We start from the raw sequence: 18,882 nt of genomic DNA on the forward strand, positions 1-18,882 counted from the left end.
GAGGTGGGCAACACTCACTGTGTGACTCGCCCAAGATTGCCCAGTGACTCAATGATAAAGCTGGGCATGATTTCAGCTTAGATTTCCTGCCCCCACCCCCCAGCCCCGGCTTGTTTTATAATATAATGCCACACTGTTTCACCATCAGCAGGGTAAGTCCGTCCATTCTGGATGTACTCACTTTCTTTCCCCTACTGTCAGCAAGGCCTGGAAGGCAAAAGGACTGAAAACACACTGTGTACAAGCCCCATCCCTGCCCTCCTCACAGGTAAAGAGCATTGGCCACCTGGAAGGACCTGGGAATTCACACAATGATGCTCTGCTCCGCTTGCTCCTTCCCCTTCCCACTGAATGTTCCTGCACTAAAGAGACCCCAGGAGGGCAATGTCAGAGGGACGTGAGTGGAGAAAGAAAGCCCTTGAGACCAAGAGATGCAGAAGTCATTCCATTACCCCCATGCCCTAGAGACTTTGGGCTCCAGCTATATTCCTGCTCAGGGTCAGGGTTCCTGATTTCTATAAGGCACAGCAGGCAACAGCCTGGAAAGAACCAGTGACTTCTAGGTGAATCTTCTGGGAGTCATGTGTGGTCCAAGATAACACGTCCAACATACAGCAGTTATCCATATCAGAGATTGAATGTCAAAACACCCTGGATCCTATCCAAAGTCCCAAAGCCACACATCCTTAAATTTCCTATCACTGCCCTAGAGGAAGGGACTAGACAAAAACAAAAGTGTTTCTTTTAAAACTCTCTTCTGGACCTTGAACCAGAAACACCTCTGGGGACAATTTCCCAACATACAAGGCCCCTGCTCACCAATGCATAGTCCAAGCACATATTCAACTCAGAGTGAAGGCTTTCTGTGGGGACACCTATGTTACCCTCAGACTGATGCTTCTGTTCTGAAAAATACCTCCCCTTTTGAAGAGGCCTCAGCCTTAGCCAGTCCTTGGGTTCCCCTCTGCAAGCCACATCATCTCCTCAATGCAATTTTGTTTTGAGTCAGGATGTTCTGCGGTGCATTGTACAGCAGCCGGTCCCTGAGCACACACTACTGAGAAGAGCCACCCCCACAGCCATCACTTTCACAGTATTTGCCTTGCCAATTATTAGAACAATGGGCCAGTTCTCATCCCGTATTGCTCTTGGGGAAAATATGAATTCTAAGGAACTGGCCTAGATTGGAAATGGAACAGCAGACGTTACCAATTAACATGAGCTCCTTTTTCGCATTCCCTAAAGGCATTAGTCTCTAGGGAGAATTTTTAAAAGGCATGATCCCAGACCCTCCAGAAACTCCTTAGGTGCCTCAAATGTTTTGGGGGTGGGGACAAGTGTCAAAGGTCATTTGGTCCAGTTCTGTGTTCAGTGCTTGAATTCCTTATACGACCTCGTCATCTTCTTCCTGAATGTGTTCATGTTTGAGGAACTCACCACTTCCTATGGCAGTGCATTCCACCTTTTGACAGCTCTGTTTATTTAAAAGCTCTCCTTTAGTTGAACCAAATCCACCTCCCCATAATTTTCTCACTTTGGTCTTAGCTAATGAGTGAGCCTAGCCAACCACTCAGCCTTCACTCCCAAGAAGTAGTCAACTGCTCAGGGAAACAGTCCTTAAGCCAAAAATACAAGTTTTGAAAAAGCACAAGAGAAAGCCTACTGTAGCAGAAAGGCTAATGGGTGGACCTTTCTTTGTGGCCCTAAAAAGCTAAGTCAGATTACAGATTCAACATGTGGAGGGCACTTAGGCTTCCCCTAAAAATCCAGATGTAAACATAACAGAAAAATGTATGGAATTTCGATAGGATATAGAGAGAAGCAAAACTGTGCTTTTGCTTTGTACGAGTTTATACTTTCTCTAAGAAGATAAGAAGGAATGGAAGCATTTGGAGAAACTGAAGCTTGGTCCGAAGTTACAAGGTCTTGATAGCAGGCAGCACCAGTCTCAGTGGAAATGACTGGTCTGACAGCCAAAAGCCTTGGCTTCTCCCTAGAGCTTTCTGCTTATTCCATAAAGGAAGTTTCAAGTCTCTCTACCTTAGGACTAGCTCAGACCTCCTCGTGAATCAGCCCTACATTCTTGGAAGGGATGTTGGCTCAGAAGCACAGAGGGAGCCTGAGACAGTCCCCCAGTATGTGGAAAGAACAAGGAGAAATATTGGGGGGGAAATCTCCTTTCCATATGAGGGAGACAGCAAATCGAGACAACAGGTTAAGGAGAACAGATGAGTGGGGGGGTCTCGTCACCACTCGTCACCATAGCAACAAGCCCAGCGATTCTGCAAGACAGGAGTTTTATTTTTCTTTTCACCTGTCACTTTTCTTGGTACTGTCACTCTCTTTCCCCCCTCCTGGCGGGAGATGAGTTGTGACTTTTCCACCCCCACTGACAAGCTGCCTAGCTTTTGGGGTGTGCAGCTGCTACGGAATAGGAGAATGGGGTCCCCTGAGGGGTGCTCAGAAGACTCAAACTCCATCTCTCCCCTGTCCCTGATCACAGCTGGGAAGTGTGTAGCTGTGAAATGTGAGTAGCTGTTTGTACACAGATCCACGAGGAAGCTGCCTCTTTTACGGACACTGCGGACCAGAGGAACCAGAGCTGTGGTCCTCAAATAAAAGGGATTTTTGTCCCTGCCCCAAGATGTCCCATTTTATTCCTAGAGAGTGAGACAAAGAGAGTCAGTAAAGGCAACTAAACAGAAGACCATGGCCTGAGGCCTCCTTAGAAAGATCGTACCAAAAAGCTAATGACACGCTTAAGGGGAATCAGAACATTTTGTGTAAATTGAAACTCTTCAGCTATCTGGACTAAGACTACACCAACACCAGTCCTTCATCTCACATCCTATTAAATAAATCTGAATTTAGGTGGTTGTGTTACCTGTGATATTGGTGGCAATTGGGCCCAGGTTCTCCCTTGATTCCAGAGGTCTTTCCTGATTCCTCTACTGCAGAGCTGTGTCAGCATAAATAGTGATCAATGACATTGTGCATCCTGCAAAAGGTGGCAGTTCCTATACCATCTAGCTGTCCTCTTTGTAAAGGATGTATGCCCCCTCACACACATTGCCATCTCCCTGGGCCAGAGACCTTCTTCTAAAGTGAAGGATGCTCTTCACCTCCAGATATAATCAGTCATTAGGCCCTCCTTCTTTGCTTATATAGAACATGCCTTTCCACCCCCATCCATACAAAAATCGCACCCCACTTCCTTCCTAGATATACTGGAAGTGAATGCTCCTCCTTGTAAGCCAGGGAGGCAGATGCCCTCTTAGGGCCTTTTGAAGACAATAACAGAAAAAGATGCCCATCACTCCCTTGTCCTTGGAGGCTATCCACAAACAAGGTAAACCTCAAGAAGAAAACAGCTTGGTGACCAAAGGGGCAAGGTGTGCTTTGGCTATTGAAAGACTGATCAGCTCATGATGTCAGCAGCCTCCAGCTTTCTTGTTTACCACCTGCCCTCAGGCCTATCCCTCTGCCTACTCCTTCTGAGCTCCACTGTCAACCACTCTTTACTAAGGTTTGAGCTGATAATACATGCCTCCTAACCCCACCCCTACCCTTGTTTAAACAGAAGAGTTTCATAGGAACTTCTGTGAACTGTAAGTCCCCCAAGGACTCTAAAGCATTACTCTCCAGAGGAAGAAATACATGCCTTCTGAACAACAAACAGGGAGACATTTTGAGTGTTCTAAAAATCATGTGAAGTGGGAATTTACCTGTTCAGCGAACTCTTGAACCAAGCACTGAACTCATTTTTTGCACATTACCCTTATCAGGCCATTATAGCAGAGTAGGAGAAATTTTGCCCCTTTGAGTCCTTTGAATAATCATTCCTACTGCTTCCAAAGCCAGGCTATGCCTTGCCAAGTGTAACCTATATTCAAGAGCCATCTGCTTTAGCAATACAGGAAGCCACCAAGGGGGCATGCTTTAGATAATCCTACAGCTCTGCTGGCCAAAGCTGCTAATGGAAGGGAAGGGATGCTGCTATTTGCCAGCTACAGTCCCCAAGCTCAGTCCTGCTGAATCCTGTACAATGCACCAACTAGAACTAGGGCAGAGGCCACTGACTTATTGGTCAATGAGCGATTCCTTTCCATATGCCCTGATTCTAATAGGCAGGCGTCAGTCGAAGAGTCTCTAGGGCAATACAGTCCACCCCTTGCATGGCTCACCTACTTCCCCACCTGAAAAGGAACACATAGAGAGGTATAAAGGCCATATCCTATCCAGTGCCACCAACAAGCCAACGATGGTGTGTACCTGTGCCAATTGAGGCATGCATTTCATTTTAATTCAATGAGACATTTATTGTACATGAACAAACAATATAAACAAAGGTGTTAGAGCTGCCATGACATCTAGGAATGAGTATGCTCCTAGTAGTTAAAGACGTTCTTTTGCCTGTGTCAAGAGTTTGACTGAGCAACTTGCTCCACTTTCTGAGCCATTACCTCTCACCATGACCATCAGTTGTGTTTGATTGTTCTCACCACTTGGGAAGGTGTTGTCCCTCAGACCTTCACTTTTGAACTCCACTGGAGGTGACAGAACTCAGGCATGATCTTAGGAGACCAGTGGCCTTCCTCCGGCTCTACAGGGTGAGCCCTGGCCACCTCCTACTAGACATGAGTACTTGTCTTCAGACTCCTAGGAATGAAGCACCCTTTTCTGTGACCCTGCTCATCCCAAACCAGTGTAAGATCTTTTATCGCAGGCAACAGAGATTTCTAAATTCAGCCACCTGGGTCTGCCTCCAGTGTTTTTAGCAAGAACCTCTACAGAAAAATGATATCAATTAAGCATAATTATTAAGATTTAATAGAGCCATTTTTCTATCTCAGAGCCTTTTTACTATTCTAAGCCCCCTAGTTTTTCTTCCCCCTAAATCGGCACTCAGAGCAGTAAGTTAACATATATATCAGTTGGTCTTTATTATACGTACAATAACTGTCTTATTAAATTGAAATCGAATGCACATCTAGGGGAAAGTTCATTGTAAGTACCAACTCTCAGAGAAATGCTCAGAGACATAAACAATGAGTGAGGCCAATGCATTACCAAGCAACAGAAGAAATTGGGGCCGGGGGGGAAGGGGGCAGGAATAGAGCTGAAAAGGAAGGGACATGGTTTTTTGAAAGAATGGGCTAAGCTCAAAGGTGCAAATTTTGGTAGAAGCTGCCCTAAATTTCTTGTGATATCTGTCACCCTAGAAAAGGCATTGAGGAGTGGGGAATTGTAATTACAAGTTCAACATAATCAGGGAGGCTTGGAAAATGTATAAATACATATACACACACTTTTTTCCTGGGGAATGTTTAACACTTGGTCAATGAATAAATAGCCTATCCAGCTATTGCAAATGTTAAAGAGGGTGTGGGGTTGAGTGTATGTGTGAAAATATGCTGCTGCTTGGATGGTCTTTAGCCTCTTGACTCACTTTATTCTTCCCCCTCCCCTTCCTTTCCCTCCTCCTCTTCTTAGGACAAGACAAGCGCTCTGAGCCTCAGTAATGTGGCAGGCGTGTTCTACATCCTGATCGGAGGACTTGGACTAGCCATGCTGGTTGCCTTAATCGAGTTCTGCTACAAATCCCGTAGTGAATCCAAGCGGATGAAGGTGGCATCGTCTTCCCGGGCCTTTTTCCTAACCTGTTCTGTGATGCAGCTGGGTTTCCCGGGAGTCCCTTTGCTAGAAAGGGTGGGGAATGACAGGTGGTTGAGGTCAGCACAAGACAGGAAGCAGGAAGCTGTTAGGAGGAATGTGATGGGGACAAAGGCAGCCATGAGAAAGGAAGGAAGATGGGGTGTGTCGGGCCAGACACAAGGCCCAAGAAAACAATTGTATTTGCCAGAGAGGGGTCAGTGAGATTGAAGGTTCGTGGTTTACATGGACAGATAGCACAGAGAGAGGCAAGAGTGATGGCTACCAAGGCTCATTCTCTCTGAAGTTGCATCAGAAGTGTAGCTGCAAAAGAGAGGAAAGGATGTCTACCCTCTACTCTGTGCTGACCTTGTCATACCTGGTGAATTGGGTCTTTTCTTAGGCTCCACTCTAAGAAATAGACATTGACAAAGAGGACCATGTGCAGAGAAAGGTAAGCAGATTAGTGAGATGACCCCAAACCACATCAAATGTATCTAAAGGGAACTGGAGAAGAGAATTGTGGAGGATTTAAGAGCTGTCTGTAGAATACCAATATTTTCCAAGTGGAAAAAGAAAACAGGCTAGCTCTACGGAGTCCCAAAGTATACAGCAAGAACAGATGACTAAAGGTGATAGAGGATAAATGTTAACAAGATACACTAAATTTACTCTTCTAAAAGAGCTGTCTAAAGAAAGGCTAGAATATCCCAAAAAGTAGCAAGCTTCAACATCACTGAAGGTATACAAGTAGAGGATGAATAACTCTTGACAAGAATATGGATTCAAGCATCAAAAGGGAGTTTGGATTAAATGATCTTCAAGGCCCCTCAACATTTAGCTTCAGTAAGAAATTATTTGTGGAAGTTAATCATGTGAAAAATACCATGAACAAGGCATCATGAGGACTCAGAGAGGAGGGAGGTGCATTCTATGATCTTCAGCACCTTTCACCTTCCACAAAGAATGGGCACAAAATAATTACTCAGTGAGGCAACCTATGGTATAGATAAGAAGGCCTATAGGAATTTAGAGAAGAAAGATTGAAGAAGGCTTCCAGGAAGATGCCAAAATTCAGAAGGACAGATGGGATCTAGGTAGAGAAGGGAAGAGAAGTAGAGTCCCTCTGGGCAATGTAGCCATGGTGATATGCTGACCTATACTGTTACCTTGATTTGAAAAGACTAACAAGATCCCTTGGTAGAATTTGCTTTATTAGAATGTACCCTAAGAAGCCTACTTTTCAACAGACATTTGCCTCCAAGCTCAGTATGCCCACTCTTGGATCCAAACATAGCCTCCTGTCCAGCCTCTCCCTGTCTTGGACCCTCAATCCTACACATACCTCCAGGGTCACCCTTGGAGAAGACATCTCTGAGCATTTGTTCATTCTGTTTAGAAATTCTGTATTTAGTTCTGTACATAAGGAGCTGGGGGCCTTCTGTCCTGACATTCAGCATTTCCCTGTCAGCCTACCTACCCCACTCCCACCCTAGCAATCTGCTCTCCTCAAGTACTCCATACCTACGCCCCCACCTCATGTTCCCACTCATGTGCCTTTTTATGGGCCGATCTCTCACCCTGTCTTCTGTTTCATAGAGCCCATTTAAAAGGCAACTTCTCCAAGACACAACAAGGAACAGTTAAGGAATGGAAGTTCAATGACATTTCACCAGGGACCTAGGAACATCCCAATCCTACTCTTGACCAGCTCATCCATCTCCAGGTCCCTCTCAGGTCCTCCCAAATGACAAGAACTACAAAGGCATGGGCTTCAGACTCTAAACCCAGTATAAACCTCCAAGGAGCTTGGCTGCACACACAAGGACTCCTAGAACCTACTCAAAGCTCTTTGACCATTCCATTCAAAACACAGGACTAAAGACTCTCCTACCTTACCCTCCAAAATGAAGAAAGGTTACTCCGGTGGCAAAAAAGGGGAACAGGACAAGAACTAGGGGAGCTACAACCTGTACCATCCCTCAAAACCTTCTCTATAGACCAGGACTCAAGCCAGAGGCCCAGAGTTGGCCCAGTACGATTATAAGGAGTTCCTTTCTTCTCACTGCTTGTCAAAGACACAGTGCAGCATCATCATCTAGAGTAGAAGCTCTGGAGAATGAATGTCTGGGCATAAATTCTATCTGCTCCATTTGTTAACTGTGTCTGTCATCTTAAGTTTTAGTAACTCTCTGATCCTCATTTTATTTATTTATTTATTTATTTATTTATTCATTTATTTATTCATTTATTTTTTCTTTTTGAGACAGAGTCTTGCTCTGTTGGCCAGGCTGGAGTGCAGTGGCATGATCTCGGCTCACTGCAACCTCCACCTCCTGGGCTCAAGCAATTCTCCTGCCTCACCCTCCCGAGTAGCTGGGATTACAGGTGTGTGCCACCACGCCTGGCTAATTTTTGTATTTTTAGCACAGATGGGGTTTCACCATGTTGGCCAGGCTGGTCTCAAACTCCTGACCTCAGATAATCCACCCACCTCGGCCTTCCAAAGTGCTGGGATTACAGGCGTGAACCACCACACCAGGCCTCTGATCCTCATTTTCTATAAAATGGAGGCAGTGGTAGTATATACCTCTTAAAATTGTTGTAAGGATTGTATGAAATAATGGATATAAAGAGCTTGGCAAAATTCCTGGGCCCCAGTAAGCCCTCAGTAAATAATAATGACTATGAAAACTAGTATTTCAAATAATAGTTGTTACTAGTGGCCAGATACATCCTCCTTAAAACTTTCCTTTTATTATCCCTATTTACATGAGCTAGGGTTCTTAAGCTATATAGATTGGGAGTTCCTTAAGGTAAGGAGTTGTGTGGACACCCCACACACTGAGAGTAAGTATTAGTAAAATTAATGTGAAATTGTATCCAAAGGAGAAAATCTCTTAGAGGATGAGGCAGGGCACGGGAGGGAGCTGCTCTTAGTTAAAGCAAGTATTGCCGTTAAAACCACCCAGTCTAGGAATTATAAACAATATCATCCAAGGGGCAGTTTTGGCCCCATGTTTGTGCTCATGAACTATGACGAGACCAGTCATCCACCAAGCAGGAAAGCTCCTGGACATCCAGCCCTTTCTCTGGGATTACAATGACTCCCAATAATCATAACCAGTGCCAGGTGGTGGTGCCAGAGTGGCTGATGCCACTGAGGCCACTGAGTCATGGCATAGCTTCTTGGGGACATTCTCACCCTTCCCTTTACAATGAAAATGTTAAATTTTTCAGAAGCCAACATCAGGGTCTCTTGGAATCATTAATATAATGTCTTCCACCACAATCTTCTAGAATTAATTCCATTGATTGGTGTGACTTCTCCCCAACTCACTGAGGCTCCTAATAGAATTTTCCATCTTCCAAATGCAGAAAAGATACTTTCTTTATTAATCAACTCAGGCTTAATTGTTGATGCTCCATCAACTCCTCTCTTATCCGAAAGAGATAAGACAAATGCATTCAACTTGCCTCTCAGACTTTTCAGCTTTGCAGCTCTCTTTATTTTTCTGTGCTTAGCTTTCTCCAAAAGCAATTCATTCTTTTCAGAAGTGCAGCCCCCAACCTTACAGAGAGACCCAAATTGATGATGACATGGGCATTTGATGAGAGCTTTCCCTCTCATTTCTTTCCATTATCACAGTATTTGGCCCACTCTTTTTTTTCTTTTATATTTTTTTATTTTATTTTATTTTATTTTATTTTGAGACGGAGTCTCGCTATGTTGTCCAGGCTGGAGTTCAGTGGTGCGATCTCGGCTCACTGCAACCTCCACCTCCCAGGTTCAAGTGATTCTCCTACCTCAGCCTCCCAAGTAGCTGGGACTACAGGCACGTGCCTCCACACCTGGCTAATTTTTTGTATTTTTAGTAGAGACGGGGTTTCACCATGTTAGCCAGGATGGTCTCGATCTCCTGACTTCGTGATCCACCGCCTTGGCTTCCCAAAGTGTTGGGACCACAGGCGTGAGCCACCATGCCCTGCCCTTGGCCCACTCTTAAGGCCTTAACCCCCTAAACTCGTTCAGGGTCATCTTCTCATGTGTCTCAACAGTGCTTAAAAACATCTTCCTCACTCTTCATGGATGAAAGAACGAGAGGAAGGGTGGCAGAAAAGAGAAAGAAGGGCGGGAGAGAGAGAGAGAGACGAAAGAAAGAAAAGAAGGAAATATGATTTTTCAATAACTTTTATGTTCAAAGTGATGTCTACACATTTTCATTAACCATGCAATAGGTTGTTCTTACAATCCTACAGATGAAATAAAGGTTCAAAGAAGCTAAGTAGCTTTTCCTGGCTAGGTCACACAAGCTAGAAGCTGAAAAACCAGGAATTAGACCTCCAACATGGTCTCCACAAAGCCTGGGCTTTTGGTACTAGCCAAGCCACTTTTCCTAAATCTCTCTGTCCTCCTTCAACCACATGGCAATGGATCATTTTTGAGCACCTATTCTCTGTTCTTCCAGTCCCAGCCACAGCGCTGCTCACAAAGACAAATAAAATGTAGCTCTACCCTTCAGTTCCCCTCATCTGACTGACTATAGTATTTAAACCCTTGCTGGGTGTTGATGAGTCTCTTTCCCTTTGACATGTCAATGAGCAGGAGAAGTGTCACAGAGATAGTGGGAAGGCGCCCTACAGGCATCCCTTCCACAAAGACATACTGAGCACCACTGCCTGCTGGGCAAGGCTCGGCACTGAGGATACAGTCAAGAACAAAACAGACACTGCTTCTTTTCTCAAGAAACTCAGAGTTTGATGGGGAAGACAGAACATAAGCAAACACTTACATGTTCAATGAGTGTTAGTGAAAAAAATGCCCAGTGCTGTCAAGTATAGAGCAGAGGCCTGTCCTGATAAAAGAATGGGTCAGTCAGAGCAGCTTCCCTGAGAAACCTGATATTTAACAGATTCAAAGCATGAAAATAATTAACCAGGAAAATGAATTGCCAGCCATACACAAGTGTCAGAGACCTAAAGATGTGAACTCTTGCCCAGAAAGGGGAAGAAGGCCAAGGAGACTGGAACACAGACTGAGGAAAAAGGGTGATATGTGAGAGTGGGAGACTCAGAGAGGGACTTCAGGCAGCTCATAACATTTCGGTCTAATTCAAATTGTCATATAATAGCAGAAAATACATAACCTAAGACACATTGCAAATTGAATAAAATCTCAGGTCCCCTGCCCCTCCCCTCTGCCTGGGCAAACAGACTGGCTCCTGAATCCTTAGCTGATATTAAGAGCAGCAAAGTATTATTCACCACCTCATTCCCAAAGGAAAATAATCCCCAGCCTCTCTCACCCCCACTAGAGAAGCTGACCTTTCAAAATTATATACGGCTGTGCTAACATAGGGCATGTTTAAGCTACAGCAATTGAGGGCTTGCGCATTTTCCTGGAATTAATGAACAGCTGAGAGACTTGATAACTCAAGGGGAGCGTCCTCCACAGCAGGTGGTCACTGGTGCTTTGCACACCTGCCTGAGCAAGGACATTACTGAAGTTTAAGCTTTGATTAGGATATTCTATGATGTGCAGAGGCTGAGCACACTCTTCTTAGAAAAGCAAGTGGCTGAGAAGTTAGGATGCAATACTGTTAGGGAAATAAGGTCCCGAAGGGCCAATTTTAGGGTCTTTAAGTTGGATTTTTTACTCATCCCTTTGTCTCTGAATATCAGTTCCAAAAACACCACCACCACCCTCGAGGATGAACTTTAAGAATGGCTGGCATGTCAAGGAGGGATAAGGGAAAGCCACATTCTCAAAGGCTAGGGGAGAAATGACAGCAGTTTATGACAGCTTAGCCACGACGGGGGGCAGGGATTTGGGGGGAGTAGGAAGAATCACATTTAGAAGGTCATTCGTCTTGTCACTAGGTCACATATAACTGTTACCTTAAACAAGTCAGTCATTGTCATCAGGTTCTCTGTAAAGTAAAAGGGACAAATTAGATCATGTGGTTCAACTTTGCTTGTGTTTTAGAATCACCTGGGGAGCTTTTAAAACTCCAAATGTCCAGGCCATACACCACACCAGCATCTCTAGGGTAGGAATCAGGCATCACGGTTTTTTCCCCAAAACTCCCTGCATGGTTCCAATGTGCAACCAAGTTTCAGAACTAGTGATGTAGTTGACATTAAGCATTGCTTTCCACTGCAAAGTTTGGACTCCATTTATCATTTCTCCTGACTTTCATAAATGTATTCGAAAAGAAGCCAGTAAGAAGGTAGTAACCACCCATGATAAGGGTATGGATTCATTTCACTTTGAGAAGTGCTAAGCTTCCTTGAATACCAACTCTAATGATGTGACCTTCAAGATTTTTAGTTACATGCCTGGCTAAATTATCTCAGACTTTGGCAAGCACCAATGTTGAGTAGGTTATCAATCTTGTCCTTTAAGACAAATTCATGAAGTACCAACAAGTTCAATAGAATATTATGAAAATATGTGAGCCTTATGAGGAACAAAGGCCAGGGTGATCTGAGTAAACTTTAGTGGTTTTTTTTTTCGTTAGTTAAAGGGATGTGGTAGAGAAAAATCATGAATGATAGACATTCCAAGCTAATCTATAGAAGTTTCCACATTTCCCACAGATATAAATAAAATGTTATTTTCTCTTCAATATTTTTAGGTGAGGATAAGTAACCATTAATTTATCATATTTTCATTTTACATTTCCCTGGTGTAGCTTCAAGGTAGTGTTTATTTGGCCTTTGACTTAGAAGAATGCAATCCAGGTCACACTTTTTCTTCAATGGAAAACAGCCAAGGGAGAATGTAAATAAATCAAGTCATGGGTTTGAGGAGGAGACAGAACCAGTGTGGGTGGTGCATCATATGGGGCAAATCTGTCTGAATCATGGATTTTAAAAAGAACATTTTAAAACATTGTCAGAACTGCCAGTAATACAAGGATAGCAGAGGAAAAAAATGGGTCAAAACTGCCCTGTTTATCTCTGTCTGGCCACAGAAGGTTGACTGATTTCTCTGATCACTAGAATAATGGCAATATGTAAGAGAGAAAGTCATAGACTTTTTGAGACAGATCCTAGGTGGTTGGTGTTTCTTAGACAAATTCAAAAGCATCATTATGCATCTAATTGCTTACTGGATACTCTGTGGGATAGCTGAGGATTGAGAAGACATGGCCCTTGCCCTCCTCCAGAAAGCTGTCTTACAGAAGACAAAACTTATACACTGGAGGCAGAACCACTACAAGAGAATGTATACTACATGAGTACAAGATGAGAGGAGCCAGCACTTACAGCAGGCTGGTGTAGTCTAGGAAGGCTTCAAGAAGACAGTGAGAAAAGAACGCACCTTGAAGAAGAGGTAGGGGTGGTCCCATTGACAATTCTCCTTTATATTGATTCCCACCAAGAAACCAAACCCCACCTCAAAAATTCTGTGATTGTTTCTTAATAGAAAGTTTGAGATGGACAGTAAAAGATAAGGGTCTGGATTTCCTACCATCAATGGTCTTTCTCCAAAGGAATGCTCAACAGAACGCTTCCTCTTGTCTAAGACGATATGGTTCTAGACCTACTCTGTGGTCTTGAATATCCCACTTAACTCATCTGATTCTGGGGTGATCCTTGGAGTCCTTTTCAGACCTAGAATTCCGACATTCTAGAAGTCACAAGTTTAGTGGCACTGATCTGATATGTCAGTCTGGAAGTACAGGGTCTACATGCTGATGGGAAGCAGTTGATGCACAGATGATAATCTTTGAAATGCATTCTCATTTTCTTTAGCACATATTCCTTTCCAATTACATTTTGCATATTGTATTATTCAAACAAGTCCTACATTCCCTTAACACATGCTGCTATAGAGGTAGGCTAGAATTTTTTCTGAAGTAAATCAGAGGTAGTTTTCCATTTTAACCCAACAATATCACACCCTTAATTTATTTGAACATTTCAAAGCATTTTTCATGCGGTAGCACCATTCTTGCTAATAACAGTGTGTAGGTGCATAGATAATCATATGTTATAGACATGGAGGTTTAAAAGTTCTAGAACACTAAGGAGATATGTACAGTCACATGAGTAGTTAATGTCATAACCAGAACTAGAATCCAAGTTTCCAAACCCCATTCCCAAAAGGTTTTCCACTTAGTTGTTTTGCTACATCACACATTAATCAATAATACCAAGGAAATATTCCACCTTTAGAAATCACAGAACGTAAGAATAAGAAAGGATCTTCTGTCTCACCCAATCTAACACACTTCATTGAACACTCAACTTGAGGCTAAGAGACGGGATCAGACATGTCCAGAGCCAAGTGATAGTTTTCTGCGTTCCTGAGAAGTCAGAATTCGCATTGTAGAATAGGAAAGGGGGTGGATGGGGAAGCAGAGTTGGATTTACATTTGAAGTCCAGTCTTGACTCATTCCCATTGCCTGTCATTGCCAAGGACCCGGGGAAGAACCCCCGGTCCTCCTGAAAAGGGTTTTTGTTTGATCCCACAGCAATCCATCAACGAAGCCATACGGACATCGACCCTCCCCCGCAACAGCGGGGCAGGAGCCAGCAGCGGCGGCAGTGGAGAGAATGGTCGGGTGGTCAGCCATGACTTCCCCAAGTCCATGCAATCGATTCCTTGCATGAGCCACAGTTCAGGGATGCCCTTGGGAGCCACGGGATTGTAACTGGAGCAGATGGAGACCCCTTGGGGAGCAGGCTCAGGCTCCCCAGCCCCATCCCAAACCCTTCAGTGCCAAAAACAATAACAAAATGAAACGCAACCACCACCAACCACTGCGACCACAAGAAGGATGATTCAACAGGTTTTCCTGAAGAATTGAAAAACCATTTTGCTGTCCCTTTTCCTTTTTTGATGTTCTTTCACCCTTTTCTGTTTGCTAAGTGAGGATGAAAAAATAACACTGTACTGCAATAAGGGGAGAGTAACCCTGTCTAATGAATCCTGTGTCTCTGACAGTAGAGTCGCTGGAACACTAATGAGGAAACTGCACTGTTTTATTTTAATTCAGTTGTTAGTGTGTCTTAGTGTGTGCAATTTTTTTTCTTACTAATATCCATGGTTTGCAGGTTCTGTTAGGCCCTTTCCTTCTCCTTACTTCTTATCCCCAACTCCCTACCCACCCCTCTTCAGTTTTCAGATTGGAGATTCAAGATTTGTTCCACTTTACAAGCAAAAGGAAAAAAGCAACCTTCAAACTAATTCTCCATGGGGGATCTCCATGTTACCCTCCACTCCTTGGCCCCAAGCCTTTGATGGAGACAGACATTGTTGGAGAAGTGGGCTGCCTTCCCCAACTGGGGCACTGCTTAAGCACTGATTTAGTGGAGAACACAGGTGAAAAGCAACTCAGGATGAGGGTGGTGGAGAGGGCAGGGGCAGATGTGCAGTCAGAGAAGGACTCCTGAAGTTACTGCTGCTCAGAAAAACAGTTCCTTTAATGTGGAAGAGCCATTTCATAGGTCATAGTTGGTATGGTATATTTCTTCAGAGTCAACCTTGGCCCTGAGAAGTATGTCCTTCTGGTGTGCTCAGGCTCAACGGCAGTCTGGTGGCTGAAGGCACTTGGCCTCCTAAACCAAGCAGAATTTTGGGGAGAGATAACAGCCAGGGAGATATTGCCCATGATTCTCACTTTTTCTTTGCCCGGCATCTAAGCAGGAACCCACTGTGGTGTAGACTCTCTTCTTCTATGGAGCCTCTGACATGGGGAAAAATGCTAAGCAAGCTAAGTGTAAAAGAAAAGTGACAGAATAATTTTGGAAGAGGAAGCCTCATCAAAAGCTCACACAAAATAGAGCTTCCCATGGTGTGCCCTATCCTAGGTTTGAGAAAACACGTATGAAGTTTATGCTGATGCAAAGAACTTGGGTTTTTATGTTAATATAAAGTGTTGTTTTAGCATGTGGCCAGATAATGCTCTGTCATCTTTAGAAAGTGAGATACCCAAGGAAATAATTGAAGACATATAGGGAGTTGGATTAAGTTGATAATGACATTTAGGGCAACTTAAGACCTTTGATCCCAGGTTCTAACCCAAGGAGGCTGACCTTCCACCAGCTAAGATAGCATGAGGACGTTGTATTCCAATATACCTATGACTGGGGCTACAAAGCTGAACTAAAGCAAGATTGGTGAAGTGGCAGGGTTTATAGAGGGAAGCCCAGGCTGAGTTCAACTTTGGTTGGAAGTGAGAATCCCTGACATATAGCTTTCTTGGAGATCCCAACTCTCATTCTTGGTGCAACTGGCTTCCAGCTCTCCAGCAGTCACTCTCCTAGGTGCATGATTCAGTGTGTGCCATGTGTCATTAGCTTTTACTGATAACCGTACTCTAGCTTGTTCCCTTACCCCCTACTTCTATCCAATTTTCTCTGCTAGGGGTTATCATTAGCAATTGACATGCTAAAGGTTTTGGAGCCTACCTAGGGGTAGGTGCAGCTTGATTGGCTTTTCTGTGGATTCTCTCAGTGGACCCACACCATCTCTATGTCTCTCCACTCTTCTGCCATCAGCCATAGCAAAGAATCCTTCCAAAATCAAACTCTTCACTTTTTCGACTCAAGTGTTGTTGTTCAGTCTCTCACGTGTCAACGTGGGCATGGTTCATGAAACCAGACCCTCAAGATAGATGATTGCTTTTAACTACTGCCAGATGATGTCTCTCAGCCCCTGCTCTCACACAAGATTTTTCTCAGCCTTCAGCCTACCACTGCAGAATCTGATGTGACCCACCATTAGGGAGTCTGCATCTTGGAAGAGTTGGAAATAACCCTTTAACATCAACATGCTTCAAAGACTTTTTGCCTTTGGCCTGGTAAGACGCCTCTCCAGCTACTGAGCCCACAAGTAACATGAGCGGATAAAGAGACTTGTTTGTGCTAGGAATGAGGGTCTATGCTATGAGGGGGTCCAAGACTCTGGTGAAATATGCTTTTTCATCAATGGAGAAATGAAAGGAAAACAAAAGCAAGAAAAAAGTTAACTTGTATTATGTATTTTTACTACACTTTTCTTAAAAATAGAGCATTGGGAAAACTCTGAAAGAGACTGACATTTTTCTCAACAGGAATCCATACTTAACAGTTCTGGCTTTCATTAAATTTTGCTCTTTGGTACCTGGGCCTTTTATTTAACATCTATATTTGTTTTAACTCTCTTGGCAGATGTGTGAAAGGATTCTTGCTTGATCAAACACTAAGTATTTTTTTGGTTCCTGTTTTTCTTTCAAATAGCCAGGTTTTTTTCTTTTGGTATTTGCATAAAATGAAAATATCACCAAATATTAAATCACTGTGGATCCATTATTTACTTTTCATATTTGTCCATTCCATTTTTGTGCCATTTCTAAAGCTGGGGCTCTAGAGATTATTTCCTTATGGCAGAGCCTAAGACTAGTAGGTTTTTAACTGTGACCACTGTTTCTAACTCACAAACAGCTCTTGAGTCATTTCGGCTGAACTAGAACATTGTGAGTTATTCATCCAAACAGGATAACCACAACAATAACAAAAGGCAAACGGTGGTATTTGGCTTCCAGGAGCTACAATTCCAATTGCATTAAAACCAGGGCTTGACTTGCAGCTATCACAGTACCTCTAGGGAACTGGATGGTTCACATGGAATGTCTCCCAGACATCCCCAAACTGGAGAGGTATAGCTGTGATGTGCACAACATCACAGCCAGAACCAAATCTAGACCATGCTTATAAGTCTAGATTATCTAGAGGATAATTTTGGTCCTCAGACACCACAACCTTCATTCTTGCCTAGAAGCTTTTTTTTCCCCCTTAAGCAAAACAGCTTTCTGTAAAGGATCTGACATTTGTTGATACTTAGATATCAATGATTAAGAAGAGCTTCAAGTGTTTTCTTTCCCAAGGAACACTGCATATTAACAAGGACCAGAGGTCTAAAATAAATGAACAGAGAAGTTCAAACAGTAGCATGGACAATAACTACTACAATAGAAAAGGGTTGGGAGAAAGAAGAGAAACTGGCAGGATTGTGTGAAGCTACAGTCATTGTTTGCATACACCTTGCAGCATCTAGGGTACCTCTGAGTGAGGAAGCACTTAACACCAGCTGACTGCAGAGAAAAATGATTTCTGTTGCCTTACTGTCAAATAGCTTGGACAATGGTCATAATGGCTATCATAGCACAGGCTGGCATGTATTGAGCACTTACTATGTTAAGCACACTTCATACCGTCTATATCATGACAAAGGCCTTCAAAATAGGGCCTTTCAGATGACGAATCTGAAACTTAAAGAAATTACATAACTTGCTCACAATCCTGTAAGTGACAGCACCAGGATTTGAACTAAGTCTGTCTAAATCCAAGACTTTACAACCCTAACTACCCACCTCACTGTTAACCAGGTCATGATGAACAATGGCCAGGAAATACCAAGTGAGTTCTCTACCTACCTGTTATGCCAAAGTAACTGAAAATGGAATGGTGAAAGCCACACCTGCTACTCTTTTTGGAAAGCCAGTCCATGCTCAGGGCATGGAGAGATCATTAATCTAGACAGGATTGCAAAAAGAAAAGAGGAGGAAAGAGTGCCACTTGTAGCACCTTTACAATGGATCTAGGGTCAGGAGTAGCAAGCAGGTAAGGGAGGGTACTAAAAACCAGGTTCCATTAGCAATGGTTGATCCAGCCTGGAAGAGGGTCCCCAGAGCCTTCATGAGGAAAATGGAGATAACTTTTTCTGTTTGGTCAAGTTCAGGATCAGTTCTGGTCATGACAAGGGCATTGGTCTTAGGTTCAACTAGTGGTCAAAGTAACTCCATAGTAAAATTAGGTTAACACTGGACTTACAACAGCACCCCCTGTCAGAGAGATGCTACAGGTGTGAACGTTGAAATGCATATCCTCTGATTTTTCTTCCATTCCAGATCCCTAGAGTTCACTATTAACTTGATGTCCTCCGTGTGCCCAGGAGAGGGAAGGAGGGAGGAAGGAAGTCAAGATCACCAAGACTTTTTCTTGAATCTTTTATATCCCTATTCTTTAGCTCATCTGGTCAATAACACCCTGATGGGCACTGAGATGGAGTCAGCAAGGCCCTGCAGCAGCGGGCATGGATGTCTTTCACTGAAATAAAGTAAAAAATCAACCTATCTTGAATAAGAGACAAAATAGCAAGTTTGTTCCGTAACAAATGCTTATGTGCTATTTAAGAAAGAATTTCTATGGGGGTAAAGATACAAAAAGAAAGTGAG

At 43.5% G+C, this 18,882-nt stretch overlaps 1 protein-coding gene and 1 long non-coding RNA gene across 10 annotated transcripts in view; one reads left to right on the forward strand and one right to left on the reverse strand.

Annotated features, from left to right (window-relative positions):
• Window positions 1-18,882, forward strand: part of GRIA1 (glutamate ionotropic receptor AMPA type subunit 1) — a 375,656-nt gene that overhangs the window by 311,942 nt on the left and 44,832 nt on the right. For 7 of the 9 annotated variants that reach the window (XM_054556113.2, XM_054556112.2, XM_024247249.3 and 4 more), the window contains exons 15-16: window positions 5,494-5,628; window positions 14,116-16,968. The exons of 1 other annotated variant lie outside the window; for it this stretch is intronic. In XM_054556113.2, coding sequence (XP_054412088.2) covers window positions 5,494-5,628; window positions 14,116-14,316 — 336 coding nt within the window. In that variant the 3' untranslated portion in view covers window positions 14,317-16,968. Of the gene's footprint in view, window positions 1-5,493; window positions 5,629-14,115; window positions 16,969-18,882 lie in introns of those variants that run through there. One more of the 9 variants, XM_054556114.2, reaches the window with a different exon arrangement.
• LOC112133366 (uncharacterized) overlaps window positions 1-18,882 on the reverse strand; it is a 135,779-nt gene that overhangs the window by 30,834 nt on the left and 86,063 nt on the right. The gene's annotated exons all lie outside the window — the stretch shown is intronic.

This window comes from Pongo abelii, chromosome 4, assembly GCF_028885655.2.
Source record: "Pongo abelii isolate AG06213 chromosome 4, NHGRI_mPonAbe1-v2.0_pri, whole genome shotgun sequence".
Taxonomy (NCBI): domain Eukaryota; kingdom Metazoa; phylum Chordata; class Mammalia; order Primates; family Hominidae; genus Pongo; species Pongo abelii.